General features: G+C 37.7%; 1 protein-coding gene across 1 annotated transcript in view; it reads right to left on the minus strand.

Annotated features, from left to right (window-relative positions):
- The window catches only part of CDKAL1 (CDK5 regulatory subunit associated protein 1 like 1), a 388,757-nt gene that overhangs the window by 16,777 nt on the left and 344,338 nt on the right, over window positions 1-27,642 (minus strand). Inside the window, exons 14-15 of the mRNA XM_063159828.1 lie at window positions 12,666-12,749; window positions 8,223-8,387 (exon numbers count right to left, since the gene is read on the minus strand). Of these exons, the coding sequence (XP_063015898.1) occupies window positions 8,223-8,387; window positions 12,666-12,749 (249 nt within the window). The remainder of the gene's footprint in view (window positions 1-8,222; window positions 8,388-12,665; window positions 12,750-27,642) is intronic.

Below are 27,642 nucleotides of genomic sequence, written 5' to 3' on the forward strand. Positions count from 1 at the left end.
TTTCTAAGAGGCGGATGTTCAACATTCCAGAACTTTGTATGTGTAACTTCAAACCTACTGACTTCTCATTTGGTGATGGGGAAAGCTGTATCATGAGCTACATGTGCCTTTTTTTGTGCTGTCCCTTTCAAGTACTGATGTAGAAAGACTATTTTAATTACAGCTTCAATAAAGGAGGAACGGAGAAATACCATCCACTCAAGACATAAATATCTGATACCTCTGTATTCTCACAGGGAAAGGAGAGATAGGGAAGGAATGGAGAGAGAAATACTGCCTGAGTGTGCTTTTTTGGTGATCTAAGGAGTACTAATAAAAGAAAAGGGATGACTAAGTACTGCAAACAGAGATAAAATGTACACATGGGCTGAATATCCTCCACCTATCTTTGCTGGAGAGGTATGAAATTCAGACCTATAATGATTTCTGTGGACTGGATGTAGACGACTTCCAAAACAACATAAAAACTGAGAAAAGTTGTGGCTGCTATACTTTTCTCCTGAAAGCCAATTAAAACTTACTGAACATTGGTATATTAAATAATAAAGGATTACCAAAACGAAATGCTATTTAACTTTTCCTGAAGAGTCTGTTTGTTAGAGATCTGATGAAAAAGAAAAAATATTTTAAAAGGATATCCTAAATATTACAGGGAGTGTCAAGTAGTTAAAATTACCATGGCTACACATTTCCCTATGCCAACAGAGAGCAGAACCTACTCACTGATCTTGTAGTGCAGCATCAGCAGGTTGAGGACTAGAAATAATACACAAAAATGATAGAACAATTTTAGCACTTAGAGTTCTACTTCTGGAGGCAGTGGGGGTAGAACATCTCTGTTTAACCTTTGCTTATTCTCCAGAAAATGACTTTGAGTTGAATCCTCCCAGCCATTACTATTTCCATTTATTGCATGAAGTGCACAGGATTAACATAATTATGTATTTTAAGTGATTAAACAGTGACATTCAGCAAAATAACACTGTCTGCTGAGGAAATGAAAAGTACATAAATTAATGCTCAGTTTTTTTCACCTGAAACGGACTGTGGTGAGCATTTGTTTGTAAAGGGGCTATGTAATATGTGTTGTTTCAGCTGAGCTTTGATCACTGTAGTTGAAATTCAGCCCTGCCAGAGGGAGGGGCAGAAAGACAACATGCCCATTAAATTAAAGACACCAGGACAAAACTACTAGGTGAAGGACTTAGGCTGGCTCTTGAGCTTGCTGCCTTAAATCACCTCTGTGTATTTTAGCCCTTTAAGCAGGGCAGAGAAATGTGTTGGATCAACACACTTGCACTCCCTTCTGTTCCAGTTTGGGAGTCATCAAATGGCTGAATTAGAACATTCACTGAATTACAGCAGATAAGGCTGGAAACAAAGAAGTCACCTAGCCCATACCCATGACCCAAGGGGGCTGACTTACATCTCCAGTGTTTGTCACAGCCATTGGCTAAGTATGCTCCTAGTGATCAGCATTGATTAAAATTCCCCAACACCACATGCGATTCAAGCCAGTGCTTATCTAAACCCAGCAAGAAAAAATTATTCTGCCCATACAAAAGACTTGACTGCAAGTTTCAAATTTTAAGCCAAGAAATGGCTTGGGCTTCCAAGCAGAAGAAAAATTCAAGTCAACTCAATTCCCCAAATGAACAAAGCCAACACAGCATGCAGATAATGTGTGGATCATGAAAATCAGCATCTAAGAAAGAGCACATGACAATTTTCAGGAAAAAATGAGACTTTTAAAGGTCCTTTTATAAAACATCCATAGGTGGCATTGAGCTCTGCTCTTCAAAAGGAAATATAGCTCTTATTAGACTAACTTGACAGTAACCTTCATGAAAGAACTGAAGAAAATGTAAGAAAAAAAGATTAATTAAGAAGGATTTTACACCATCTTTTATGACCTCTATTTACAACCAGCAGGGAATACAAGAAATACATTAAAGAAAACAGATTAATACATGCAAAAGCACTAAGTACTTGTGTACTTAGCCCTACAATCAGTTCTTTCAGAGAATCATAGAATCATAGAATGGTTTATGTTGGAAGGGACCTTAAAGATCATCTGTTTCCAATTCCCCTGCCATGGGCAGGGACACCTTCCACTAAACCAGGTTGCTCAAAGCTCCATCTGACCTGACCTTGAACACTTTTAGAGTTGGGACATCCACAGCTTCTCTGGGCAACGTGTTCCAGTGCCTCATTCCCTCACAGCACAGATTTTTTTCTGAATATGTAATCTAAACCTACTCCCTTTCCGTTTGAATGCATTCCCACTTGTCCTCTCACTATCTGCTCATGTAAAAAGTCCCTCTCCATCTTTGTTGAAGATTTCCTTCAGACACTGAAAGGCCACAATTAGGTTAACCCAAAATTTCCTCCTTTCCAGGCTAAACAAACCCAATTCTCCCAGTCCTTCCTCATAGGAGAGGTGCTCCATCCCTCTGATAATCTTGGTGGCTTCCTCTGCACTTTTTCTCCAAGAGGTCCATGTCCTTCCTGTGCTGGGGACCCCAGAGCTGGATGCAGCACTGCAGGTGGGGTCCCACCAGAAGAGAGGGACAGAATCCCCTCCCTCTCCCTGCTGGCCACTCTGCTTTTGATGCAGTCCAGGATGAGGTTGGCCTTCTGGGCTGCACATTACCAGGTCATGTCCAGCCTCTCACCCACCAGCAATCCCAAGTCCTTCTTGGCAGGGTTGCTCTTCATCTGTTCATTCCTCAGCCTGTGTTCATAGCAGGGATTGCCCTGCAGCTCCTTGCACTTGGTCTTGCTAAACATCATGAGCTTGGCATTCCATCCTTCAGGTGAGACAACTGCACCACTCAGCTTAGTGTCACAAAAAAGGTATCAGAAAGTGGGAGAGAGTTCAACTGAGCTAACAAAGGGATGCTCCTAAGAATGCAAGAGCACCAAGTAATGCATTGTATTTTCATAAAGAATTATCTGAAAATTATTTTACACAGAAAATGTTCCTCTTTTTGCCAGTATGTTTCTCTTACATTTCTCATATTGCCCTTTCTTGGACTTTGTGATAAAAAGATCCCTTTGCAAAGTAATTTTCTGAGAGAGGTAAAAGGTTCTATGTTCTATATTAGTTTATTTTTCTTCTTTGGAAATTCCAGTCTTTCATTAGCATTTCTCATACTTTCTACAGTTTCTGAAATTTTAGGAAAGATTCCTCTACTCACACCTAAATGCCATTTTTTGATCTAAGATTTGCTTCCTCATTCTCTTTTTGCCCTAAATCTCTAATCGCCAGTTCCTGTTCAGGAACCAAATTTTCCAGCACTTTGAAACTCCAGCACATGTAAAAACTATGCTTATTAATTAACACACATCTTCCACATTTCCTTCCAAGTCCTTGAAGGAAGTTTCCAATAGAGAGATCTTAATTCTGACATGATTTCTTTCATTTCTGTTCCAGCAGAAGATACTTTCTTCCCCCTTCTCCATTTTATTTTGCCTGCAAGTGAAGCACCCTTTCCACCTGAGATCAGAGAGTTTCCTTTAAGCTAAGCTTTGTTGAATTTTCTTGCTGGCAGGCTATAAAGAAGTGTTTGATATATGCATCTTTCCTGTTTCTTAACATCATAAAAAAAGGCTGGGTGATGTTTTTGCTCATGTAACTAGAAAATATTTGTGGCTAACTGTAAGACCAGTAACATAAATCTTCATTAGTATCCAGAAACACAATGCCACAATAACCCACTGCAGCTAAAAATGCAGGGAGGATGGGAGAGAGAACAGAAAAAAGCAGAATGACCAAAATAATTAGCTGCTAACTGAAAATCAGTGGCTCACTCCTCATTTCCTCCAAAGAGCCCAATGACTTGAATAGCTATTAGCTTAAAAGCACAACTGTGGGTGTTTCCAAGGCCTAGGAACCACAGAGTTGTGCACCAAGATCCCAGACTCACAAAAGAAGACATTGGAAATGGTGGCTCCCAGCAGATGCCGTTCACAGAGGAAGTGTTAGACATGGAGAATACAATCAGAGAAACCAATGGAAAACAGAAAACTGAAAGATGTGCCTGTATTTGTTTGAAAAAAAAAGTCAGGCATTATAGAAACATGAACTATGAACATAAAATAATCATGGCTGGGGATTAAACAGCCTGTTAAAATTACTTTTTTTTTCTCTTGCCTTAATTTGCCATCTGATTAAAACTTCCCACCAAAGGCCCTCAGACTTATGGGGCTTTGATTCTGGCAATGCATTGCAACTCTGGCAGGTAGCCAGCCTTTTATTTTTATCCCTCAGCCCTTTGGTCTTTTCTTCATATATTTCTCATCTTGCAGTATTTTTTTTCCTTTAGCCACAGAACATATGTAAACAACCAGAATTATTTTTGGAGTACAGAAGCATAACATACTCTATTTCTAGTTCTAACAAGAGATCATATTCTTGCAGATTCTTACTTTTTTTCAATGATTAGTTTAGGGCAAACATTTGTCTGTAAACAGGATACATTTATTAGGTACTTTATGCTGCTGAGAAACAGTCAAGATCCCTAAATATGGCCAAATAAAACTAATACAAAATTAAAATTGTTTTTTTTTCTAAATTAGATTACATTTAGACTGTTGACACACACTGCTGACTTTTCAAAAATATTATCCAAAGATAATATACTCAACACTATATGCACTGCAAACCTACCTCCAAATCCTAAAAGACAAGTTTACCAGAGTGCTTAGGAACATAGAAAACATGCTAAATTGCTTTCTGAACCTCAAAATGCTGAAGTGCACTCCTAATGCTTCAAGCCTACCTCAATGAAAGGATGTAACATCTACAGCATTTGCTTCTTCTTTTCGTTCTTGTGAAACTTAAGAGAACTAAATCATGATCAGAGCTTTGAAATACTTATTCACTGATATTTGTAATTGCAGTTAGTAACTCGTGACAGGTTTGTTTTGTCTGAATGTTCATTTTAAGGTTATTGTCACTACTTTTTAATGTCCAGCTGACATATATCCTATCTTAGATTTACTAGAACCAAATTCAAAACTGCCTCTACATGTGTTCATGATTTATTGACTTCAACTTTCACCTATATCTCCTCTGCAATGTATGCCTTCTAAACACGGTTCTCTTACTGAATCAGCAACTGTCCATTTTAAACCCAAGTAAGTCTACAGTAGATCTGTCAACCAAAATTTCCAAATGTGCTTGCCCTCCCAAATAGCCACCCTGTAAAACTGTGCCACTTGAAGAAATCACTCCTTTTTGAGTGGCTTTGATAAGAAAATTCATGCTGAAGTTTAAAAAAAAATCCTGGCAAATCTTGTGCATTTTACTACTTAGTATGTCCACAACAATCACTAAGTCTGATTGCTTTGACAGCTTTTTAACCCCATCTGCTGACTCCAAGACTCTTTTGTCTTTCCCATCCCAAATTCTGCCACAGAGCCTAACATTATTGAATGTCAAGATCTTCCACCATCTACTTGGTTACAGTTTTTTCCTTAAAGAGTCTAATAAATGTAAGACATTCTACATCATTAGTACATTAATGGATATACGTATCAGCTGTGTTCTTCATATGCTGAAAAAGCATGAAATGCTAGAAACACTCTGAATTAATTCTATATACATTTCCCTCCTTACTTGTCACAGACATACAATGTGTGAATATTTTATGGACACTCTAAATTGTCCTTTGTGGTTTTGCATTTTGCAGTCAAATCTGTTGACTCCAGTTGGCGACCTACTTCTTTTACTTCTTTGGACCAATTTCCTGCCAGAGTCATGCAGCCAAAAAGGTAAAAAAAAAGGTCTACAACTGTTCCTTCAGACACACATGTTGCTTGTGGTGCTCACTCTGAATTTGTCAGAAAAAAAATATTGAGGGTAATGTATCAGATGAGAAAGAGAGCACACAACTGCAGATAAGCTTTGATTCTTTGGAGGTACTTTTCCTCACAGCATCTCTAGAAGTACCTTCTTGGCTTAGGGTGAGTTTATGACTTGCTTTGACATCCTCACATGATGATACTCTCAACTGATTAATTTCCTTAAAAACTACAGTTTCAAAAGCTTTCACTCTTTCTGTGAGCATTCCTCATTAGAGAGAAGTAGAGTTGTGATGGATTTTGAAACACCTTTTACTGTGTCCTATGTAAGTTAATGAAAACACTATTAATAATGAGCAGACCTTAATTCTTGATCACATGTGCGCACAGTGGAAAATTCATCCAAGATTTTAGTTCTGCAAGCTGCAGAAAACCTACTGGAGACACTTGGGACCTTGTTAAAGATCCAAGATATTTTGTTACTTTTGGGAAATCTGAATTAATCAGTTCTGAGTTGCCTCCTTCATCTTTCCCCAACCTGCCATCCGTGCATGTAACAAGCTACAAAAGGCTCACAGGAGCCTCACATGAGCCCCTTTTATCTTACTCAGAGCATCTTTCATTGGAACTATGTGTCTTGAGCACACGCAGCAGGAAGTGTTTCCCAGCAGCCCAACCAAACAGAGTAACCCAAATTGCATCTTGCAGCCAGTCAGAAGGTAACTTTGGTGGCAAACTGACTTTTCTTTTTTCTGAAAACCTAAAGAAAGTTCCTGAGCTTCTATTTATATGTATGACTTTCCAGAATGGACTTCCCACTAAGAATTTCAGTTCATGTTCTATATATTATACATTGGCCAAGCGTGATTAAAAGCTTTCAGCTGCACCTCTATGTACTGAAGCTGTTCCATCTACTGAAATACTGAGATTCTATTTTCTTCCATTACACAAAAGTTCCCAACATTTCCAGTGGCCCAATCATACATAAAATACTCCATTGAAGGAGCACTGGTAACCACAAATGTCATGAAAAGCAATTTGCCTTATCATTTGCTTGCTGCAGCCATTTATGGTGGGATTCCAGGTACGTGTTCCAGGTACATATCTCAATGAGTCCCTATGGAAATTATCAGTATCCTTGATTGTAATATTTTTACCTCTCATTTCAACATTAAAAAATTCAGTCAAGTCTGCCTGCTTGTCCCCATCTACAAGCTTCTGGCAGCACATAGTCAGTTTAATGACAGTCTTGGTTCTGTTCCAGCAGATTATTTAAAAAAAACTATTCAGATGAAAAAATCAGCTGTGCTTAAATAGCCACATAGTCCAACCAGACAATTCAAAGGTTTTGGCTGTTTTTTATCTCTTACAGACCCTTATCAGGCCAATATACACATACACACAGACAATATTAATGGGGAGCTTAGTAATGTGTTTGTGCCTGAGTGTCATGATCTGCTGAACACATTACAGTAGGTGCATTACAGGGAGTGCATTATTGCTGCTCTGTGTTTCCACAGCCAGGCTTATTCATTCAAGAGACCAAGGAGCTTAGCTTAATACTGGTCACCCCAGGTATGCCTTGATGATGTATTTTAAATGTGACTACTTAGAACATAAGCAAGGACATGTATATACTTTAATACTTATCAGCAATTTACTGTAAAAGCAGTAAGGTGGCTGATAAACTGCCAATTATCCTTCTCCCATGTGCTACATATTTGTTGGAGATCTTAACAACAGTGCTGGAGAAAGGACGTCAAATGATGCTTAGAAATGTGATACACATTTTCATTTCACACTCCATCAGTTTTTACAACTAGAGCTCCATGAAATGTATGAGAATACTTGGCTAACAGCCATATCTACTGAGCTGTAAAATAAGAATCAGATCTCTTTTTAAAAGAGTTTCATTTTTTTTACATGACTAAATCAGATGTTGACCTTTTTCCAAAATATATTGTAAATATATTCTGTACCTCTACCCATCAATTAATTTTGAATCTCTGAATAGTGTTTAGACCTGTTTTAACAGATATGTAATCAATACATATTTTTTTTAGAACAGCTTTGTAAAAAAAATTAAACTAATTCCTCAATCCATTAAACTGAAATATATTGAATTATATAATTACTGGTGTTTAATCTTTTCAATTCTAGTATGTTCTTTACCCATCTTGCATCTAGAAACAAGAAACAAATGTATTATTGCCTCTATAGTCAGCAAAGTAAAGCTACGATCATCAGCAAAAATATATTTTGAATTCAGATTTCAATCTGTCAGAAAAGATTAAAGCTTCATGCATATATAAATGGGAACTATAAAATGATAACAGATACATAGCATGGAATCATTTTGCTTGAACAGCTGTGGATTTGCCAGTGTAGTAAAGCAGAAAATGTCTTTTACTCACCTCTGTTAAACCAGAAACTTCTCCTTTTGCTAACGGTCTGCTGACGGATGCAGTGTGAACTCTGGCATCTGATACTGGCTGCCCCTTCATAAAATGTTTCCCAGCTTCATAAATATTCACTTCTACCATCTTACCCATTAACAGAGGATCCTTTGGCACAAGAACCTTTCAAATAAAATAAAGACATAGTTACTAAATACTGCAAGGAACATTAGAGTCTCTAGTATCCATTCAGAAAACAGATTTTTGATAAACATCAGAGAAAATCCTAAAACTTAAACATTTTAGTCACCAGTGTACACTACAGCCCTGGCACACTTGACCAGTAAGATCTCCAGCCTGCATTCTACAAGAGCTTTGCAGTGTTAGCTCAGCTCTTTTCAACTCCAACTGATTCCTAAAGTCATGCTTTTTGATTGATGAGAAAGTTGGGCCTGAACTGCAGCTTTTGAATCCAGACCCAAACAGTTCCCAAGGACATTTGTACTACACAATTCTAACAGACTGCTGCAAAGCTTCCCATTTTCATCTCTGTCCCATGACACTTTAAAAAAAATAATTCTGAGTCTGTAAAGGCTTCAGGACAGAAAGTATACCCTTTTCTCTTTGCACAAGCCTTTATTTTGATTGTGCAGATCCTTTGCAGCTGAGATGCATGATTGACAATGAATGCCTGTAAAAATAGATGACTGCCTCTTGGGCCAGCAACTAATGCCACTCTTTCCTGAATTTGCACAACCATGATATCAGACCGTCCCACTTCACATAAAAGCACTAAACAGATGTTCCTAGGTCATGCATTTAAAAAAAGAAAGAGCCCAAAACACAGGAGCAACATTTTTTGGAATGGAAGAATACCTAGAGTGGATCAGGTTGGAAGGGACCTCAGAGGAGTCATCTGATCCAATCTCCATGTTCAAGCAGGGTTATTGTAGAGCACATGGCACAGGACTGTACCCAGGCAGTTCTGGAATTTCTCCAGTGAGGGAGACTCCACACCCTCTCTGGGCAATCTGTCCCAGTGCATGGTGACCCACACAGTAAAGAAGCTCTTCCTCATGTGCAGCTCCACATTTCTCTTCACAGAGAAAAGCAATGCACAATTCTTCCCAAGAATATTTCTGGGTTTCACATTCTCTGAATATCAGAGAAAGAAAACACAATTCTGATCTTATTTGCTGTGCCTCTGTTTGTGCTAAAGTAGAATGCAATACGGAGACTGTTTATCCAAAGTGATGGTGTTTTGTTTCCTTGGCCTATCAGGGCCAAGAGTGTGTGTGTGTGTGTGTGTGTGTCGGGACTGTCAGCTGATAGTCAGGAGAATTCTGTGCAGTTGTGTGCAGAGTTGAGTGCTTGGCAGATACAGTTTAGATGTAATGTAATATAGGATAGTATTAGTGTAATAAAATAATTAATCAGCCTTCTGATAAGATGGAGTCAATGCATCATCATTCTCTCTCCCCTCGTTGGGGTTGCCTGCAAATTCAATACTCATGTTCAGGGGGAATTTCCCGAGCATCAGTTCCATTGCCTCTTGTCCTACCACTGGCACCACTGAGGAATAGCCTGGAAACACCCTCTGACACCCTCCCTTCAGATGCTTCGGGACATTCAGGAGATCCCCTCTCCTTGAGGCTGAACAGGCCCAGCTTCCTCAGCCTTTCCTCATGAGAGAGGTGTTTCAGTCCCCTGATCATCTTTGCTGTCCTCCACTGGAGCCATTCCAGCAGCCCTGTGTCTCTCTTGTACTGAGGAGCCCAGAACTGGACCCAGCACTCCAGGTGTGGCCCTACCAGGGCTAAGGAGAGCTTTTCAAAGGAAAAGACCTTATCTTTTTGTCTTGATTCTTTGATGCTGAAATGGAAATGCCTTAAAATGGCTTAATTTTTAGGACTACATGTGCAGAGGATTTTCAGAGAAAAAAAATCTGTGCCACCTACATTTGGAGACCATTTTTTTTGCCAAACACTGCCTCTCCATTTTCACCTGTCACTACTGTTGATTGTTTCACTTGGAGGAAATCACCACCAGTGGTTGCCCTTCTTCCCTGAAGGCTCAAAGTGTTCATGACTGTAAGCACTTCAAGATCGTAGGATCTTGCTGAGCTTCCTAGGCATCTTCCAAGAAAGGTAGAAATCTTTGCCTTTCAGAGACAGGCAAGCTGAGACTCAGCAAACAAAAAGTCAGGATCGCAATGCTCAGAGAGTGTTACAATGTGACTGGATCACAGTTCTTCCCAAGTAACTCATCTTGGGCAAATTTAAATCAAAGGGAAACTAGGTAGCTGAGTATATACTGGGCTCATGCCCTCTGTAAATCTTCCATCTCCTCATGAATAAGGAACTAAATATAAACCAAACTTCAGAAAAAGAAACAGGTTAAGTGAAAATAACTGGGAGATAGCGTAAACAACCAAGCATCCAGGCTTGGCACACACTCAGATATTTTTTGAAGTATTTGTTAAGACAAAACCCTCAATGGTATTTCTAAGAAACTAAGTTAAGACAGCAGAAACTCACCTTGGCTATGGATCTGGCAAAGCACGCTTTGGTCACTTTAGACTATTCTGTTCAATGTAAACTGTATCATCTAAGCCTTTACTAAGCCTTCACAAATGTCAGCTGCAGCTCCACCACTAAGTCTGTCTGTGCAGCTGTATTGATGTGGGTTTAATAGCAAATTCTTTTTAGTACAGATGAGCTCAGTGAAGAAAGAATACATTTGATAACTATTTGAGTTAACAGAACACTACACCAAGATTCTGAGCTTCAGCTTAAATAATATATAATATGATATTTAGACTTTAGACTGGTTTTCAATTTACTGCTAATAATCTTAGTTACTAGCATGGATTCTTGTGCTTACCTGGGTGAGCAGTAAGATACCATCCTTATGAAACATACCACACATAACATTTTAGGGAAAGGAACTGCATTTTGTTAATGAAAAGCATTTCTTCTCTAATAGAATTTAAAATGAGTCCCTACGTGACTATTTGTATTTTGTGAATTCTTTACCAGTCCCAATCATGAGCTGCATTAGGTGCTGTACAAACACAACACAAAAAATCAACACTTTGTTTCCTGTATGTATTGCTTTTCATTTAGTTAATTAAGCTTCCATAAAACAACATTGAACAAAAAAGTCCCAAGAAATCTCTTTTTAATCTCCATGTTACTCAACTCTGATTGATAAGCTACAAAATCAAGGAGCATCAATACATAAGACTTAGACAGAAACTGGATATGCAATAAAAAAAAAAAAAGAAAGTGAGGAAAAAATAATTAGCAACCCATATGTCTAACAGAAACAGAGAGTTCAAGAATAGCCATGTTACTTACTACTTACTACTAGGAAAAACAAATAAATAAATTCTGTAACATAACCCAAAACCAGAAGAAAGTACAGCCATCACCTATATTCTCCCCAGGTTCAGAGAAAAAAAACAACTATTGGTAGCAAAAGTAAATTGTAGACAGCTTAGTCCAAGAAAATGGAGATTAAAATCATGATGATTCAGGAAAGCTAATTTTATTGGTCTAAAGCAAGTCATTGGCTTTTGAGCAAAAATAGCAACTTCGTAAAATGGATGTGTGTGTTTCCTTCCCAGCTCAAAGATAATGTTTTTGTGTGGCAAGAATTTATATACATGAAGTACACAGAAGGAAATGACAAAAACTAGAAGGAAGGCATGCCATTTAGGGGGACCCACAGAAGCCTGAGAAGTGAACTCACAAAAGCAAAATGAGGTTGAACAAGTCCAAGTGCAAGGTGCTGCAGCCAGGCTGGGGCAATCCTAGACATAAGTACAGACTGGGAAAAGAACTCATGGAGAGTGGGAACTTTCCTGCTGGGAAGGACTTGGGGGTGCTGGCAGATGAGAGGCAGGGCATGAGCCAGAAATGTGCACTTGCAGACCAGAAAGCCAATTGTATCCTGTGCTGCATCCAAAGAGGGGTGGCCAGTAGGGCCCCATCCAGCCCAAACCATTATATGATGCTATGAAACACAATATATCATGTTGAAGTGTTTATCTAAAAAAGTTTCTGACCCTTCTATTGTTAGGAATTCTTTTTTTTCAAATTGCATTGCCTGAAATACTTTTCAGAAAGATGTATGCAAACTGTCATGACTCAATTATTCACAAATCAGTGCTTTGGGGACACTGAAATTAAAATTGCTGCAATAATTAACAGCTTCTTAAATCATGCTGTACACTCAAACATCCACTGTATATTTCTTAACATAATTTCAGGTAAATTATATTTAAAACACAATAATAAAACAAAATATCTCATAGAAAAGTCTTGATGGTCACATGTTTCCTGGAAAATGCTTCTTATTTCTTTATTAGATTTTTTTTCTCCTGACACACTGTGTTGCTGAGATTATCAGAAAGCAAAGATAAAAGAAAAATATGTTATTTGGTTTATTTAACTGTACCTGCTCATAGAAAGGATTGTGAGCAACGTAGTATTTGGAGTCAAAGGATTCTTCTGTTACCAAAACTCTCTGCCTCTCACCAACCTGGAAAATAGAAGACGAGAGATGTCTCAGAAAGCAAAACCAATGAATTATACTGAGAACTTCAGCTACAAACAAATGCCCTTAGCAGAAATAATCAAATTCTCTGAGGAACCTCTGTATCAGCAAGAAAGTGGAGTGGAGAAAACCCTACTTACAAGAGTCTAAAACTGACAGGGTTAAAAGAATGGAGGGATAGAACTGAGGGGCTGTAATGAAAAAAATGAGGGGCCAACAGGAAAATCCAGTTCAGAAATATAAACTGGTTTTTATTTATTAATGTGATAGCAAATAAAAATGTAAGATGTGAACAAAGTCCATTACCTTTTCATCCACCTAATGAAAAAAATCTGCAATCAATCACCAAAAGGGTGTCTTTTCTTTAAAAGTCACACTTGTAATTTACAATTCTGGGGTCTCTCCTTATTCCCTCTTGGTGAGCTCATTTCACTGTACTCATGAGATCACACCGATTTCCATGGCAGTGGAGCCAACACTGCATATTACAAAGACTCAAGAAGAAGAGTTTATAACAACTCACACACCCAACATACTAAAGGCAAAATAAACACTGGTCTGGAAAGAAAAGTGTTTCAATTATACTTCTCAACTTCCAAATACACTTACACTGTTCAAGGGAAGCCGCAATTTTAAAATTAAATTGAAGACTCAAAGACAAATTAGTTGCATTTAAGGACCAAACAGATATGGAACAAAATCTGACTTTCCCAAAGTTCAAAATGTCCCTCTGGTCCTGTCCATTACTGAGTCTATGATGAAGTGTATAGCCTAATTTCTGCAAACCTGGAAGGACATTTAGCTCACATTTTTAGTCTGAGCCCATCTCTACTTTTTCCATCTAAATGTGCTCTAGATTATTTCCAAACTATTTAACAAATGCATTCTGCAAATTTCAACTGTCTAGCAAGTTAAATTTACCCACTGCTTTTATTACTATTCTGAGACTCAAGAAGGTTTCACATTTTACTCCACAGTTTTAATATCCATGAGCAAAGTCACATTCCCCTCCCCTCTCCCTGAAAGATTCCCACCACATCCCAGTGGCAGCTGTTACACACAAGTTTTAAGATCTCCATCATAAGTTCCATGTGAACTCTGCAAGATTCAGAGAGGATAATAATGCTTTGATTCTTTAAGGTACAAGCAGTAAAAGATAAGATTAGGATTTTCTCTTACAGTTAATTGTAGAAAACAGAACTTTAAGAAATAGGAGCAGCAATGTCACATCTGCATTACAGTATATACGTGTACACACATATGTATACACACGAGATATGTATATAATTCTCCACTTGCTGAAAAGAAAGATTTCACAGAATAACTCTTGCCTTCCCTTCCTTGTGCATTCATCTGGAACATTTCCAAAGTAAACCCTGGAAAGCAAAGGAAACAGCAAGCACCCAGCTCATTTCCCCAAAGGCAGATAGACTTTACTCCCCAGAGCCACAAGTTGTGGGGTACACAGCAGAAGGGGACAAATCCCTTAAGTCCAAACCCAGTGACTGACCTCTAATAGTAGAAAGTATGTATACTTTTGCATACTTTTAAGAGGTGTTTAAGATTTGTTTATAACACATTTAGAATTTCCATTCTCTGGGAAGTCTGAAACTACAAATAACAACTGATATAACATACTCAAATTTTAGTAAAAATCCAGTGTAACCACTGGTGGTTTATTTTATTATTGTTTTCAAGAAAGCAGTCATTTAACTTAAATCCCCAGAGGAGTTTTGCAAAATATGTCAATAAGGCACTTGAGATAACTACTCCAGTAATAAGATTACAGAAAACATTTCCCCTAAACTAAGAGGTTTTGTTACTTCCATAATATTTGAGACTACAGCTTTTAAAAATCACAGCTCAACATCTGCTGTAGCACTGAAGTGCTCAAGTCTCAGATGTCCTGCAATATTATGAAAAAGAGGAGGACAGAATGTTAGATAAGCAGCATTCACCCTTGGGCAAACATGCTACCACTGAAAAGCATGAAGGCCAATCACCAAGTCATGTCCTCACATCCTGTTTATTATTTACCGACACCAAAACTTAGCAAAACTGGCTCAGAGAAATATTGGGTCTGTAACTCATTTCTCACTTGTCTTGTGGTTCCCTGGCTCTCTCTGGTCACAACAGTCTGCCTTCATCGTGGCTATGAACCCTGCCTGTGAGGCAGACTAGGCTACATGTGTTATCTTCATACTCTGAGATGACAGAATGGTAAGCATATTATGCAGAAAAAAAAAATTTAAAAAATCAGAGGGAAGAAGAAAAGAACACCTGTGTTAGATCATTTGATATAAGCTGTGGTTTCTTCAGAGAGATGTTGCCAGTTTTTCTCAGCTTTGTTTCCAGGAGCCAAAAGAGGTCAGGTCTCCATGTCTCAGTGGGCCAGAGGGAGAGATTCTGGGCTCAGAATTTCTTGGGAATGGGAAGAAATCAGGGAGGATTTCTGATCCTAAATTCATCATATAGGATCAGAACGGTGGCATTTAAATTGAAGACCAGAAGCTCAGAGGAGCAAAACAGCCTATAACAATTTACAGTACATGCATACAGATAGACAGACAGACACACAGAAAACTAGCGTGGTGCACTGTAAGGAATGAAAAGTAAACCCAGTAATTGTCCACTTGCTGAAGTTATGGATCTGTAGCCTTGGCCAAGGCTGAGCTCCAAGAGAGATCCAATACTGAGCTATTTGCAGACTCCTTTGCCATAACAACAGAGGAGGAAAATTCCATTTAATGAGTTAGGCCATTGCGTATTCATGATCTACAAGAGTAATTGGCTACATGCATTTGTAAGACAGAAAATTACTATCTATCCTGCATCCAAGTATAATTAAGAAGAAATGTAAGTACGCAAAACGCAGCTTTGGTATTGAAATTTGTTCAAAAAGTGGAATATGTCATCATTTCTGCAATTATTCCCCTGGGATCTCTAAGTGCCTAAGTTTCACCTCTCACAGAATTTAAATATGCAGAAACCAGACATGATATCTAATAACAGTCATAATTATAATAACTTTGATGATTTTTTTTTCAGGCATGTAGCAGCAGAAGTAGTTCAGTATCTTATTTTTATTCCTATTCTTTCATCTGCTTCCATAGGTACACATGAGTTCCAGCTCTCAGGGAACTACAATTCTGCCAAAGCATCTGGAACTGAGGCAACTCAGCCCTGGCATCTCAATTTGGAAAGGTTTCCTACAGAAGCATTATTTTTTACTTTATGGCTGACATTATGAAAATATTTATGAATGATAGCAAAAGAAACCCTTGTCCAGCAATCTCCCCCATGCCAAATTGGACTGGTCACATAATTTCCTCAAGGGCAATTTGCTTTCACCAAAAACCATGCAACAATTGCTGCTGGTCTGATCACTTCCTGCACTGCAACAGTTACCAGGAAGTTTGTAAATCTCAGAGTTAATAATCAAATCATTTAGGAACTTTTATTTCATTTTCATTTATCCTACAGGAAATTCTGACATGATAATTCTTTAACTCGGTTTTTCCTTCACTGGAAACCATGAAAAGCAGGTTTTCCAGCTGGCTGATTTTATAGAATGAATGAACAGCAAGAAATGTCCAAAATCCTTCTTGGCTGCAGTCAAATTAAGTTTCTCTTTTAAACCAAAACTGACTGAATCACATAAAACACAGGACCGATTTTTAAACTCTGCAACAGTCTGGGTGCCAAGGACTGTCCCTTTTTACATGCTTTGATAGAATATTGCTACGTAATGTCAGCAGTGGTGCCTGCTGTGATCACAATCAGGTAATTTTTTTTTTTTTCCCATCAATGAAGACTATGACTGCACAGTTTGGATTTGTTACTTACTACAGCCAGAGCATGTGGAACATGATATTTCTCAATGTTTCCTTATTGTTCTTTTACCTGTATTTTATCAGCTTTGTTTTTTAAGAGCCGCTGATTGGCTAAAAATATATAAATTAATAACCACTGTACTTCTATAATTCTCCCATAGAAGCACACTGCCCATGCAGCAACTCCACTGATTTAGAGACAGTGGCCAAACCCTTCCTCAGACTAAGTTCAATTCAAGTAAAATTGATAAGCATGTCTCCATTTCTCTTGAAGGAGGCTGCCTTGGATTCTGACCCAAATCATCATGGAACATACTCAGTATAAGGCTTGGAAGCCACATAAAAATCTGTTTTCCTGTATTTGTTATTTAAATATGCCACAAAGCAAGCAATAAAAAATACACACCATCACAATTTATGTGTGTGCATATTCTAGAAGATTATTCTGATGTATAGAATATTTCTAGTAAACATATTTGACCTTTATTAAGTATAACAAATTTTAGGGAAAAGCAATGTAGATAGTTTCTTCTACATCAGTTTTGGTTTAGTTCTCTCCTGATTTTTCAGTTGCGGTCTAATTATTTTGAATTAATTTTAGTAATTATGCAGACTATGTATTCTTCACTATAAAGCAGAAATGGACCTATTTTTTTAAAAATCATGTGAATCCGTCTGTAAATAAAAGCCAAATTTGTTGAAAATTATAATCAAGCATTCTCTAGGTCTTCTGTTTACATATTGTATGGCTGATAAAGAAGTCAGTGTGCCACTACCTCCCAGTAAAAGCAATAAAGTTTGTAGAAACTTATGACATAGTCCTGTTTTGATGATATCAAAACACATCTGTTTTCAAAATCTCTTCTGTACTGCTTTGTTCTGCTATGCAGCACTGCTCCTCAAAAATATAGAATGTATACATCTTTCCCCTTCTGAACATAATATTGGAGACAAAGGATGGACTTGTCTCAGAGCTTTTAGACAAATTTGTTTAGGATTTAAATGTGGATATTGGAAAGCAGTAACATGAAAATAGTTCAGCTCCTGAGCATGACAATTTTTATGCTGGGATAAATATACTTTTCTAGCACACAGCACAGACAGCTGCCACTTCACTAAGGCTCATGTTACAACGGCTGTCCAATTCCAGATGGGTACAAGCCTCCTTTTTATGATGTTATGTTCAGTGCATAGCCCTGCACAGAACTACAGCAACAGAGTGACATAAATATTTAGAGTTCCATATCTTTTGCATCATACAAAAATCAGTCAGATTAATCTTTACAGCATATGTCTGGCTCATGTCTTACCTGGGGACAGAAACACAGAACCTGAGCACTTCAGTGCTGCAGAGTAAGCAGCTGAATACACGGATTTCATGTATCCCTACCTCTTCCTCCCAAACCTAGACAATGCTGTCTCAGTCCTACAATGCCTCTAATCTGCAACAAAAGCAAAATTCTCTGTGTTTTTCCTGTACTTATATTGCTCAGGTTTTTTTCAGCTTTGGAAACAGCACTGGGTGCTTGTTTTCATATACAGGAAAGTATTCAGCTCTTAACTAATGAACTCTGAAAACCCAAGTGAAAAGCAGAGAATGCTCAGCAAGGTGTCTCGTTTCACCGTCAACCAATACAGCTGACTTTGTTAAATCATCATTATTGAACTGCCCTTCTTTAAACAAAGCTGCAGAATTTATTTTTTTAAAGATTGCATAAAAAGTATAATTTATGAAATAATATCTAGGAAAATGGCTTTTTAAAATTTTGTTTTAGGCACACTTCTTCAGCCACACAGTTCTTTCCACAACATCATTCAAAATTCAGAATGGACACAGGCAACAGATGCCCACAGAAAAAACTCTTTCAACCATTTTCCAGGCTGGCTTGAGGCAGTGCAAGCTGGAAGGAAGGATTAGGTATAAATTAAAAGACAGCCAGCTCTAATAGTACACAATCAGCATAACAAAAAAGTGCTTTAGACCTTCGGCAGCAGGCACTGCAGCTCATTAACAGCAAGTGAACACCTTCTCTTTGGTCCCCTTATGAATTTGTTGGCATAGTTATGGGGGAGGGAAAAGGTGGGGAGAGAAGGAGGTGAGAGATAGAAGTAGACTGCTTCTGCTTTCTTGGCCCACTGCTCACGCTTCAGGGTAAATAGATCCTTTCTATTACTGTGCACCTGCATCTGACTGCTTCATTTTGATTTGGTCTCCTGCTGGGAAAATGTAGCTTCTCCCAGCACATACAAACCCTGCCATGCAGCTTAGATGAAAATTATATTCAGAGATGTGAGCGGTGACCTAAAAATGACAACTGGTCCTCAAAATATCTGATTCCTTTTAAATTCTGTAAGCTTGCATTTTGCTTGTCTCTCCTTTTCATTGCCTCGAAAAGAGGTAATAGAAGTAGAATGTTGACAACTCTGTCATATTACATTTCCAAATTTCATTGCCTGTGTACAATATTACAAAAGGAAAATAAGTTTTTTGAAATGGGAGATACATATTGCCCCTGAAAGCAGTCTCTCTCAATGGATCTTTCTGTTATAACCTCAGCTTCAGCAGAAAAAGGATGAGATGTCAGAAATGGGCTTTTTTCTGGCTTTCCTCGTTGCTAAGACGCTGTTTTGTTGGGTTCTCTGAAACACTGTTTCCACACGTGCAAAATCCAATTCTGACTGTTACACAGAGGAGTGACCACAGAGCTGGGGAAGTTGCTACAGCAATATAAAATCATGCAAAACTGGTATTTGAGACTATCAGGTAGCATCAGCACTTAAACTGCCTTAATGTAATACTGGCAAAAGCCTCTCCCTCCTTCTCTTTTTCAAATGATCTAACAAACCTGATAAAACTGTTGCAAATATCTACAGAAAAATTCTAAATAAAATATCATCTCAAAATAGGAACAACAAACATCTAAGAAGGTAAAATATGTTTAAGGTCTTCCTTACATATCCCTAACATTTCAGAAATAAAACAAAAAATCTAGACAATGAATCTACCCTTAAGAAAACTTGACATTAAAAATAAAAGTATGGGAAAGCACTGTCAATGCTGATTTTATAGAATAGAAGATGGCCTTTAGGAGAATCTTTTCATTTTCAACTTCCAGCCAATTTGGCAATCAGATGGATTATGGTGGCATGAGTAAACAAATATATGGGTTCTTTAAATTTTATTGTGCTTTTTTTCTAATAACAAGCTAAGCCTGTAGTGAAGCAAGGCAACCAAGCTTAAAAGAATGATGGTCTTTGTTAGGAAAGGCCATCCTTATGCTTCTTCTGTGAAATTATTTAGAATTATTTAGATTGGGTGTTTTTGCTGGAAGCAGTTCCTTAAGACATACTGTGCATTTCCAAGTGATTTAAGCACAATATGAAGTGGTAGTTGCTAAGGCAACAATGTGCAATTCCTGTTTCGGTGATCTCTCTTAACAGCTGCATAAGCCCAGGCAAGTATCAGTCATATGAGAATTTATAAATCAGCTCGGTAAATACCCTATCAAATAACTTCTCCAGGAACTGCTTTAGGAACTCACAATACCAAACTGTTTACTCAGACCAAAGTCTTGTCTACACTACGGAAACAGAAGCGCTCAGCAGTGGCTCTGTCAGGAGGGTGCTGATGCAGGGCTGTGTTCAGCACCAGCAGCTGTGGAAGAGAATTGCCAGGAATAATAAGGAATAATAATTGCCAGGAATAATAAAAGGCCCCAATGTAAGCTCCACTTCAGTAAATCGCAGGCCGAACCACAGGTCGCTTCCTCACAGACAAAACAAAGAAGGCAAAATTTAGGAACAGATGAAAATACTGGATTTGAGAACACAGATGACAAAGTGAACACAGCACTGATACAAATCAACACTCAGTTTTGTCTCCCCTGACATGATGCTGGGATCCCTCCAGTAAGATTGGGGGCTCCTAGAATTCATCTGGTATTTTTTAGTCAAATACACTAAAAGTGTAGTCTGATATTTTTTAATCAAATACACCAAAAAAGATTGAAAAAAAAAGGTCTGACTTCTCTCCAAAACATTACCACAATTTTTCTGCTCATCCTACAACTGAGGCCAATGTTCTCTGTTCATCTCATCTGAGAAGAAAGGGAGAGCAGATGGGATGAAATAGAAAAAAACAAAGGTTCAAAATGACCCTGTTTGCAAAGCCAAACGCAAAATCTCCCCCAAAATCTACTAAAACCTCTCTTAATACATTTAACAGCACACAAAATACGTAAAGTACCATTGTGGGTTAATTAACTTAGAATACAAAATGGTGGCACTCGCTGAGAGTTAGAAAAGGGCATAAATATGTATCAGCCTTCTTTTCAAAAGAATATAAAAACTCCTCCTGCCTACACGAATCACAGGCTTCTAAAAAAAGCATCTGAACATCATCAGAACCTGCTAATGTTAATGAGGATAGGATAATGATATTATTTTCTTTTGTTTTGAAGGTAGATACTATATGATCAAAAATTACACACTTCAGGGGGTTTCTTCAGTCTAAGGCAAGGTAAGACCCTAGAACTGCTGACACTTCTAGCAGCATAATGCTGAATGACAAATAACATCAAGGGCTCACAGAGGGACCAAAGTGAATGAGTCATTAAATAATGATAAATGTAGTGTGACTTTACATTGTTTAGAATTTAATAGCAACTACTCTCAAACTAGATGGGATGCGTTTTACTATTTTTAAACTGTATGCCAATTATTTGCATCTAAAAAAGGTAGGCAAAAGAAACAACTCTTCATTAGCAAACTAGAATGATAATTCTGACCAATTCTTAATTATCCATTCAAGGAAATGAAAATAAATCAGTTCAAGAAAATTGTAAGATAAATCACTTCTGTTCTAAAACAAAAAGAGAGAAATTACTACTATGGACTAAATATCTTTCTAATGTTTTCTCCATAACTTACTCAGTTCTCAAGGCTAAGCATAAAGTTAGCACAGAACCTCATCTGGGTGCTGTTGTGTACACTCATTACCTTTTGCGTTATACCAGAACAAATATTTTCCATTAAAGGCTTGACTCCTGAGTAAATTCTCTTAAACATCTACTCCACTGTGTGTCACCTTCTCTTTAAAAAAGCCCTTACATAGCTCAGACAGTAAGAAGTACTTAAAAATTGGAAAACACTACAAGTTTCTACTTCAAATTAAGCAGCAACACCCTTTGCTGTATTTGGATTTTAATACATCAGAAAGAGGAACCAGCTGTACAATTTAATAGCAAGAAAAATCAATTATTGCCATAGGTCAACAAGAAACATACTAGAATTTTTAAACCCAGCTGTTATGATCACATTATAAACTTTTAAAATAAAAAACATCACAGCTGATGTTAAATATTTTGTCTGTAGCTCTGTGCACATCACATCACTAATCAGAGTATTGTGCTCTCACCTAGCAGGTTTCCAATTCCACACCAAGTGTACTGGCTATTTCATCAATTAAGCCAACAAAATGGTGGTTTGGACATACACATTAAACAATACAATACCTAGACAGGCCTGAAAATTCTTTTAAATATATATATATACATATATATATATAAAGTCTTTGCTAACAGGAGAGAACTAGGAAAAAGAATGATCAGCAATTGTGTGACACATCTTTTTAACCCTCTGTGTGGGTATGACAAGATGGGTGGTTTAAGTATACATGAAAATGGGGATTCAGAGGGAGATTTACACATTGTTCAGCAGTCTTGAAAACTCAGCGAAGGAGTGGCCCTGCCTATCTTTAGGATTTTTGCAGACCATCCAAAAAGGAGGTTGACAGCTGTGAAACAGGGCCTCAAGAATAGAGGATCTTCTTATGCCTCTGTGAAAAAAGCCTGCAAATACAAATAGAAATGTGCCATGTAAATATAACAATTCTCCAAGGAAAAAAATATTTTGAATTTCTATTTATGCTCCTTCCCTTTTGTAAGTAATCTCCCATTAATCAGAGTCAAAACGCAGCAGAAAATCAGAGGCACAGGAAACAAATCACCATTCATTAAAAGAAATGTATTAATGAATGCGACACACTAGGCAAAAATCACTGTTGTATTCCCACAATTACTGTAAATGCTATAGTCTAATGTTCTGAAAGCCTAACTTATGAGGGTATCGAAATTATGCAGAAATACTTGTAAGAAAAGTTCACACAGTTGTTTTTGCTGTTACCTTCGCTCAACCTTGGATCACATCAGAAGGACAGTAGCATGCAGCATTTTATTGTCCTGTCCTGCCCTTGTTCTTCTTCTGTGTTTCCACCTTTCAGAGTATTATTTTACCCATGATTGACTGGAATGAAAAAACTAAGTAAGACTAAACAATGTTACCACTCCTCAGAAGAAGTGCAGACTAAGAACTCAAGAGCAGCAAGATTTCTCCTGGCTTCTTCCCTCCTGCCTATATCTTACTGATTTGCCCAACACATAGTTTTATTAGGCTTTTCTACCATGTCTGGCCTAAAACAATTGTCCTTTTTATTTTCCCTGAAATTTGTTCTGCTCCTGAAGGGGCTCTATGAACCTGTCTCATGCATGCAAGAAGAAATGCAAACCATTGTTTCCATTTCCTCCATGTCCAGATGCTCCAAACATGGAGAAAGAAAACAGACACCCCCATGAAAAAAATGAAGCTTACTGTTTTCCGCTTTTAAGATCTACTCCCCTTTCACCTCTTACACCTCTCCCTCTACTGTACACTAGTAAAGGCAACAAAACCATAAGCTGCCAGATTCCAAAGGCAAAAGGCTAGTAATTAACTTGAAATTGCCTTTTAAACAACTGAGATGGGGCACAAAATGAACCAGGCCTAGGTCTTTTTAGTCCCTCTTACACTTTAACAGCCAGCTACTGAATTCTCCAAAATTACTTCTGTATCAGAATCAGCCTTGCATCACCTGTATCTTACTTCTATGTGAGAAGCAGCAAGAAGAGTACAAGCTACTTTCCATCAGGTGATCACATAGAAAAGGTATTTAAGACAAAAGAAAAGAATGATATTTACATTTTACACTGTTTCATGAAATTATGAAGACAAAGTTGCCTGGCAACTGTAGCTGGGTTCCTCTGGTGAAGAGGTCTGTGCTGATGGAAGTCTCATATTGCACAATCAAAAAGATATTATCAAGAGTGCCAGCATGGTGTCTGGAGTATTATTATAGCACACTATAATAAGAAAGAAATGAGAATGAAGCTAGCTGTCCAAAAATAAAAAGGCTCCTGATTAAAAAAAAATAAAAAACAGCATTGTTCCTTTCTCCTAAGAATATTGGTAAAAATGGCAGCACAATTCATCACACTAAAAAATGACATAACTTCACATAAACTGATCACTTTGATCAGTTCTAGCTACCATAACATCTTTTGCCAGTATCTCCTGCATCCAAGTGACTCTCCACACATTTGCACTTTCATCCTACTATTTCTCCTAGCTAATAAGTCAAAGACTATACAAACACCTCAGGGTCACACAGGTTTCTCAAGCTCTAGAATCTTGACAGGGATTCCAGTAAAGATGGGGATTAGTGAATGAAAACTGGTGGAAACTGCTGGAAAATGGTGGCAACAGAACTCAGAGGCATTGCACTGGTTTTGCAGAATGAAAGGGCAATTTTTGTCCAAAGAGAAACTCCACTCAACCTTCAAATCTACATTTTAACTGAGAGTATCAGCAGCTTCATTATTAACATGATGTTGGGCATGCCCTTATATTACTTTTTAATTTTCAATATCATAAATTAAAACAACTTACAGATATGTCTGCCAAAAACCACTGCCATTTTACTTGGTGGATTTTGCTATTCCATCGTGTTTGGAAGCCAGTAGAGAGAATAGAGCCTTTGCTATATTTTTTAAGGAATACTGTTAAACTCTGAAGAATGCTTTTGATAAAGGAAATATTTGCCCTTTCATTTGTTCTGTATAATCAAGGATAGAATTTCTTCAGGTAGTATGAGATAACTGGTCACATTTGTATTTGAAGAACTTTGAAAATACATCTTTCAACTTCTGTCATAAAAATTCTGACCATGTAATAAATTTGCCAAATGTTTTTCCAAATAAATGTCTTTACGCTGCAATGCAGTGAGATAAGCCAGAGTGTGTGCCACAGGTGACCTGATGGTCCTTCTAAAGGCAAAAAAAGGAGGCTCCTAAAACCAGAATTCATTCTAGGTTTGTCCCAGGTAATTTCCTTTTATGAAGGCCAGATGGCAAGGCAGGAAATAGGAAGGCTCATGACTGCTAGCACCCAGCAATCCTCACACAACAGAAGCCTGATGCTGGTGAAGCCCAGCATTTATGAATGACATTAACAAATGGGATTGACTAAAAGAAAACAAGGACTTCATACAGAGGCAAGCAAGATGAGGGGTCTTGGTAAGTCAGGCAATAATTTTTCTTTCATATAAAGAGTCCATTGCTGAGAAAGGGCCTAACTCACAGGTTTACCTTTATTGGTTATAATTGCACACAGCTGATATTCCCTCTGCTCCAGGGTTCAAGAAGAGGTAATGCCTCACTTTCTAGGAAATTATTCATGACCCAGCTTCAGTGAAGAAGAGGTTAGCCTCTCAGAGAGGTTGAGATGAGTTATATGATCCAAACTCAAGAGAGCATGAAATAAATGCAGAACCTGGGAGAGAGGATATGCCATTCCATTTACACAAAGAGAAAAGAGATTGAATGAGGAAAGAAGTCGGCAACAGAAAATCTGTTTATGAAGGAAGCAGATCAAGTAGAACAGAGTGTCTGGAAGGGCTCTTTGCAAAACACAGATCAAATAGCATTATCTGCTCATACTTCAGGCTTCGCATGCATCAAGTATAAATTATTGCATGGAAGAGAACATGCTTTCAGAATCTGTTTATTGAAAAGAGTCAGGCAAAGAGTTTGCTGCACAGCTCTCAGAAAGAATCAGCTTTAGGCCTTGTCACATCAATGATTTATAGGGTGACACTAGGGAAATCAATTAAGCTCTCTACGCGCCCCAGTTTTCCCATCTGTAAAATAGGGGCAAGCTGTTATTCAAGGAGAGTGCTTTTCCATTTTACAGCCTTCCTTCTTGTGTTTGGGTATTTGTTATTTTGTTAATTTTTATGTATTGGTCTAATGTGGATGTGTTTTTATTCTAGCATTAGAGTATACCTGTTCTTGCTTCATTGTAACTGTTTTGGATTTATATAAATTCATCCTATAATTTTAGCAGCAAGATCAAAAATATGCCATACAATGTGAAGGGAACACCTACTTTTCCTAGAACACACATCCCTCAGGAAACTATTAAAGAAATCTCATGGTGGCATGAATGGAAAATCCAAAGATAAGGAAGTCAGGCAAATGTGGGAAACTTCTATTTATTTTCACTTTAAATTGTTTAACAGTTCTGCAGCACTTCAGCACTTCAACATTTAGTAATTCTTTTAAAAAAACTGCATAGAAAAAATAATTGACAAAATACAGTATAATCTTCAGGCATCTTAAAAAAAAAAATGACATGGTTGTCCTTGGGCTTTTTGTTTCATAAATTTTCTTTGTTTGTTCTCTGGTATGCACAGAGTAAGAAATTCACCATTCAGAATGAAAATCTAAATAAATACCTTGCTGAGGTTTTAGATTGGAAAAGGAAACTCAGTCCAGGGCATTGGTAGCCTTTCTATTCCTACAGATAGATTTAAAATTCACCAGTCACAGTTGCCTTCATTTTTATACTATTCCACATTGCTTAAAAATGGGCTGAAGAATAGAAAAAAAAGCAAAGTAGTTCAGAAGCACAGAGATCTAATTATTTATGAATAACTGTCAGGAGGGCTTATATCTATACAATGCTTTTGCCTCAACTAGGAAATTTACCCTTTTGCCAGTCGAGGTAATAATACATTCAACTTATTAAGTGGCAAGAAAACAACTAAGAAAATGTTTTAAAATACAGTTTCTGTTTCAGTATGAAATGCTGCAGTCTCCTCTTAGGAGGAGGGAGGCCAGTGCAAACGTGATTGGCAGATACAGCAACAAGGATTTTTTTCTGTCCCTGCCACCTGAGCCCTCTGTTACACCGTGACTTGCATGAAGGATAAGCATATAACTGTGAGGCCATCAAAATCTGACTCCAGCCCTGCCATGGTTTTGAAATTCTCTAGCAGACAGCAAAATTTCAACAACCAGGTTCTTCAATTATAGGAGGACTGGGAGATTAATTTAATGTGTTTAGATATTTGTCTTGCCATTGCAAATATAATCTTCTTACTGAAGACACACCAGCTGCCTTGGGCATTAGAAAGAGAATTATTTTTCTGCTATGCACGGAATGGTGCACAGGACATTGGCTGAAAATAAAGAGAAATGATGGTAAAGCAAACACCAGTTTGTGGTTACATTGAATCCTCGGCAAATGGCAAATGACTCTGAACTGGCAAATCCTTTTATCATTGCAGTTTTTACAGTAATCTCAAATCTCTCCTTTATCTGCTTGTTTTTTGGCTTGTTTAACACAGAGACTGATGATCAGTGAAGCAAAAGATTTGGTTTAAAGGTGTCAGCTAATATCTACCACAGAGCTGCCATTACTCTTCAAACTGGCTTTACAGATAAGAGCTGGCTGCTCACTGGGTGGCCACAACAATATTTTTTGAGAAAATATCTTGAGGTGTTCATATTGGCAACTGGGTTACAATATACCATGCATGTGTCCAGAAATGTTATCTGAAGTCACTGAGAGGTTAACAGTAAGTATGTATGCTTTGTATACAAGATACTATTCCAGGAGAATGCTGTGGTTGGGTGGTCTGATTTAAGCAAATCAAGTTGAGTCATATCATGGAGCTGTCTATTTTTATTGTTTTGTTTTGCCCTTAACAGATAACCCTTTTATTTTTGTTGAATACAAGGTACTTTCTGTTTTTAATCCCATAGCATTATATTTTTAAAGAAAACATGTCTCTGATCTTTGTAAACTTCCATTTAGTTGATTTAGTCCCCATTTTTCCTCAGGTCGGTCTTTACACAAACTGCACTTGGACAAAGCACTCTGAATGCTGC

The sequence above is a fragment of the Melospiza melodia genome, chromosome 1 (assembly GCF_035770615.1).
Source record: "Melospiza melodia melodia isolate bMelMel2 chromosome 1, bMelMel2.pri, whole genome shotgun sequence".
Classification (NCBI taxonomy): Eukaryota; Metazoa; Chordata; class Aves; order Passeriformes; family Passerellidae; genus Melospiza; species Melospiza melodia.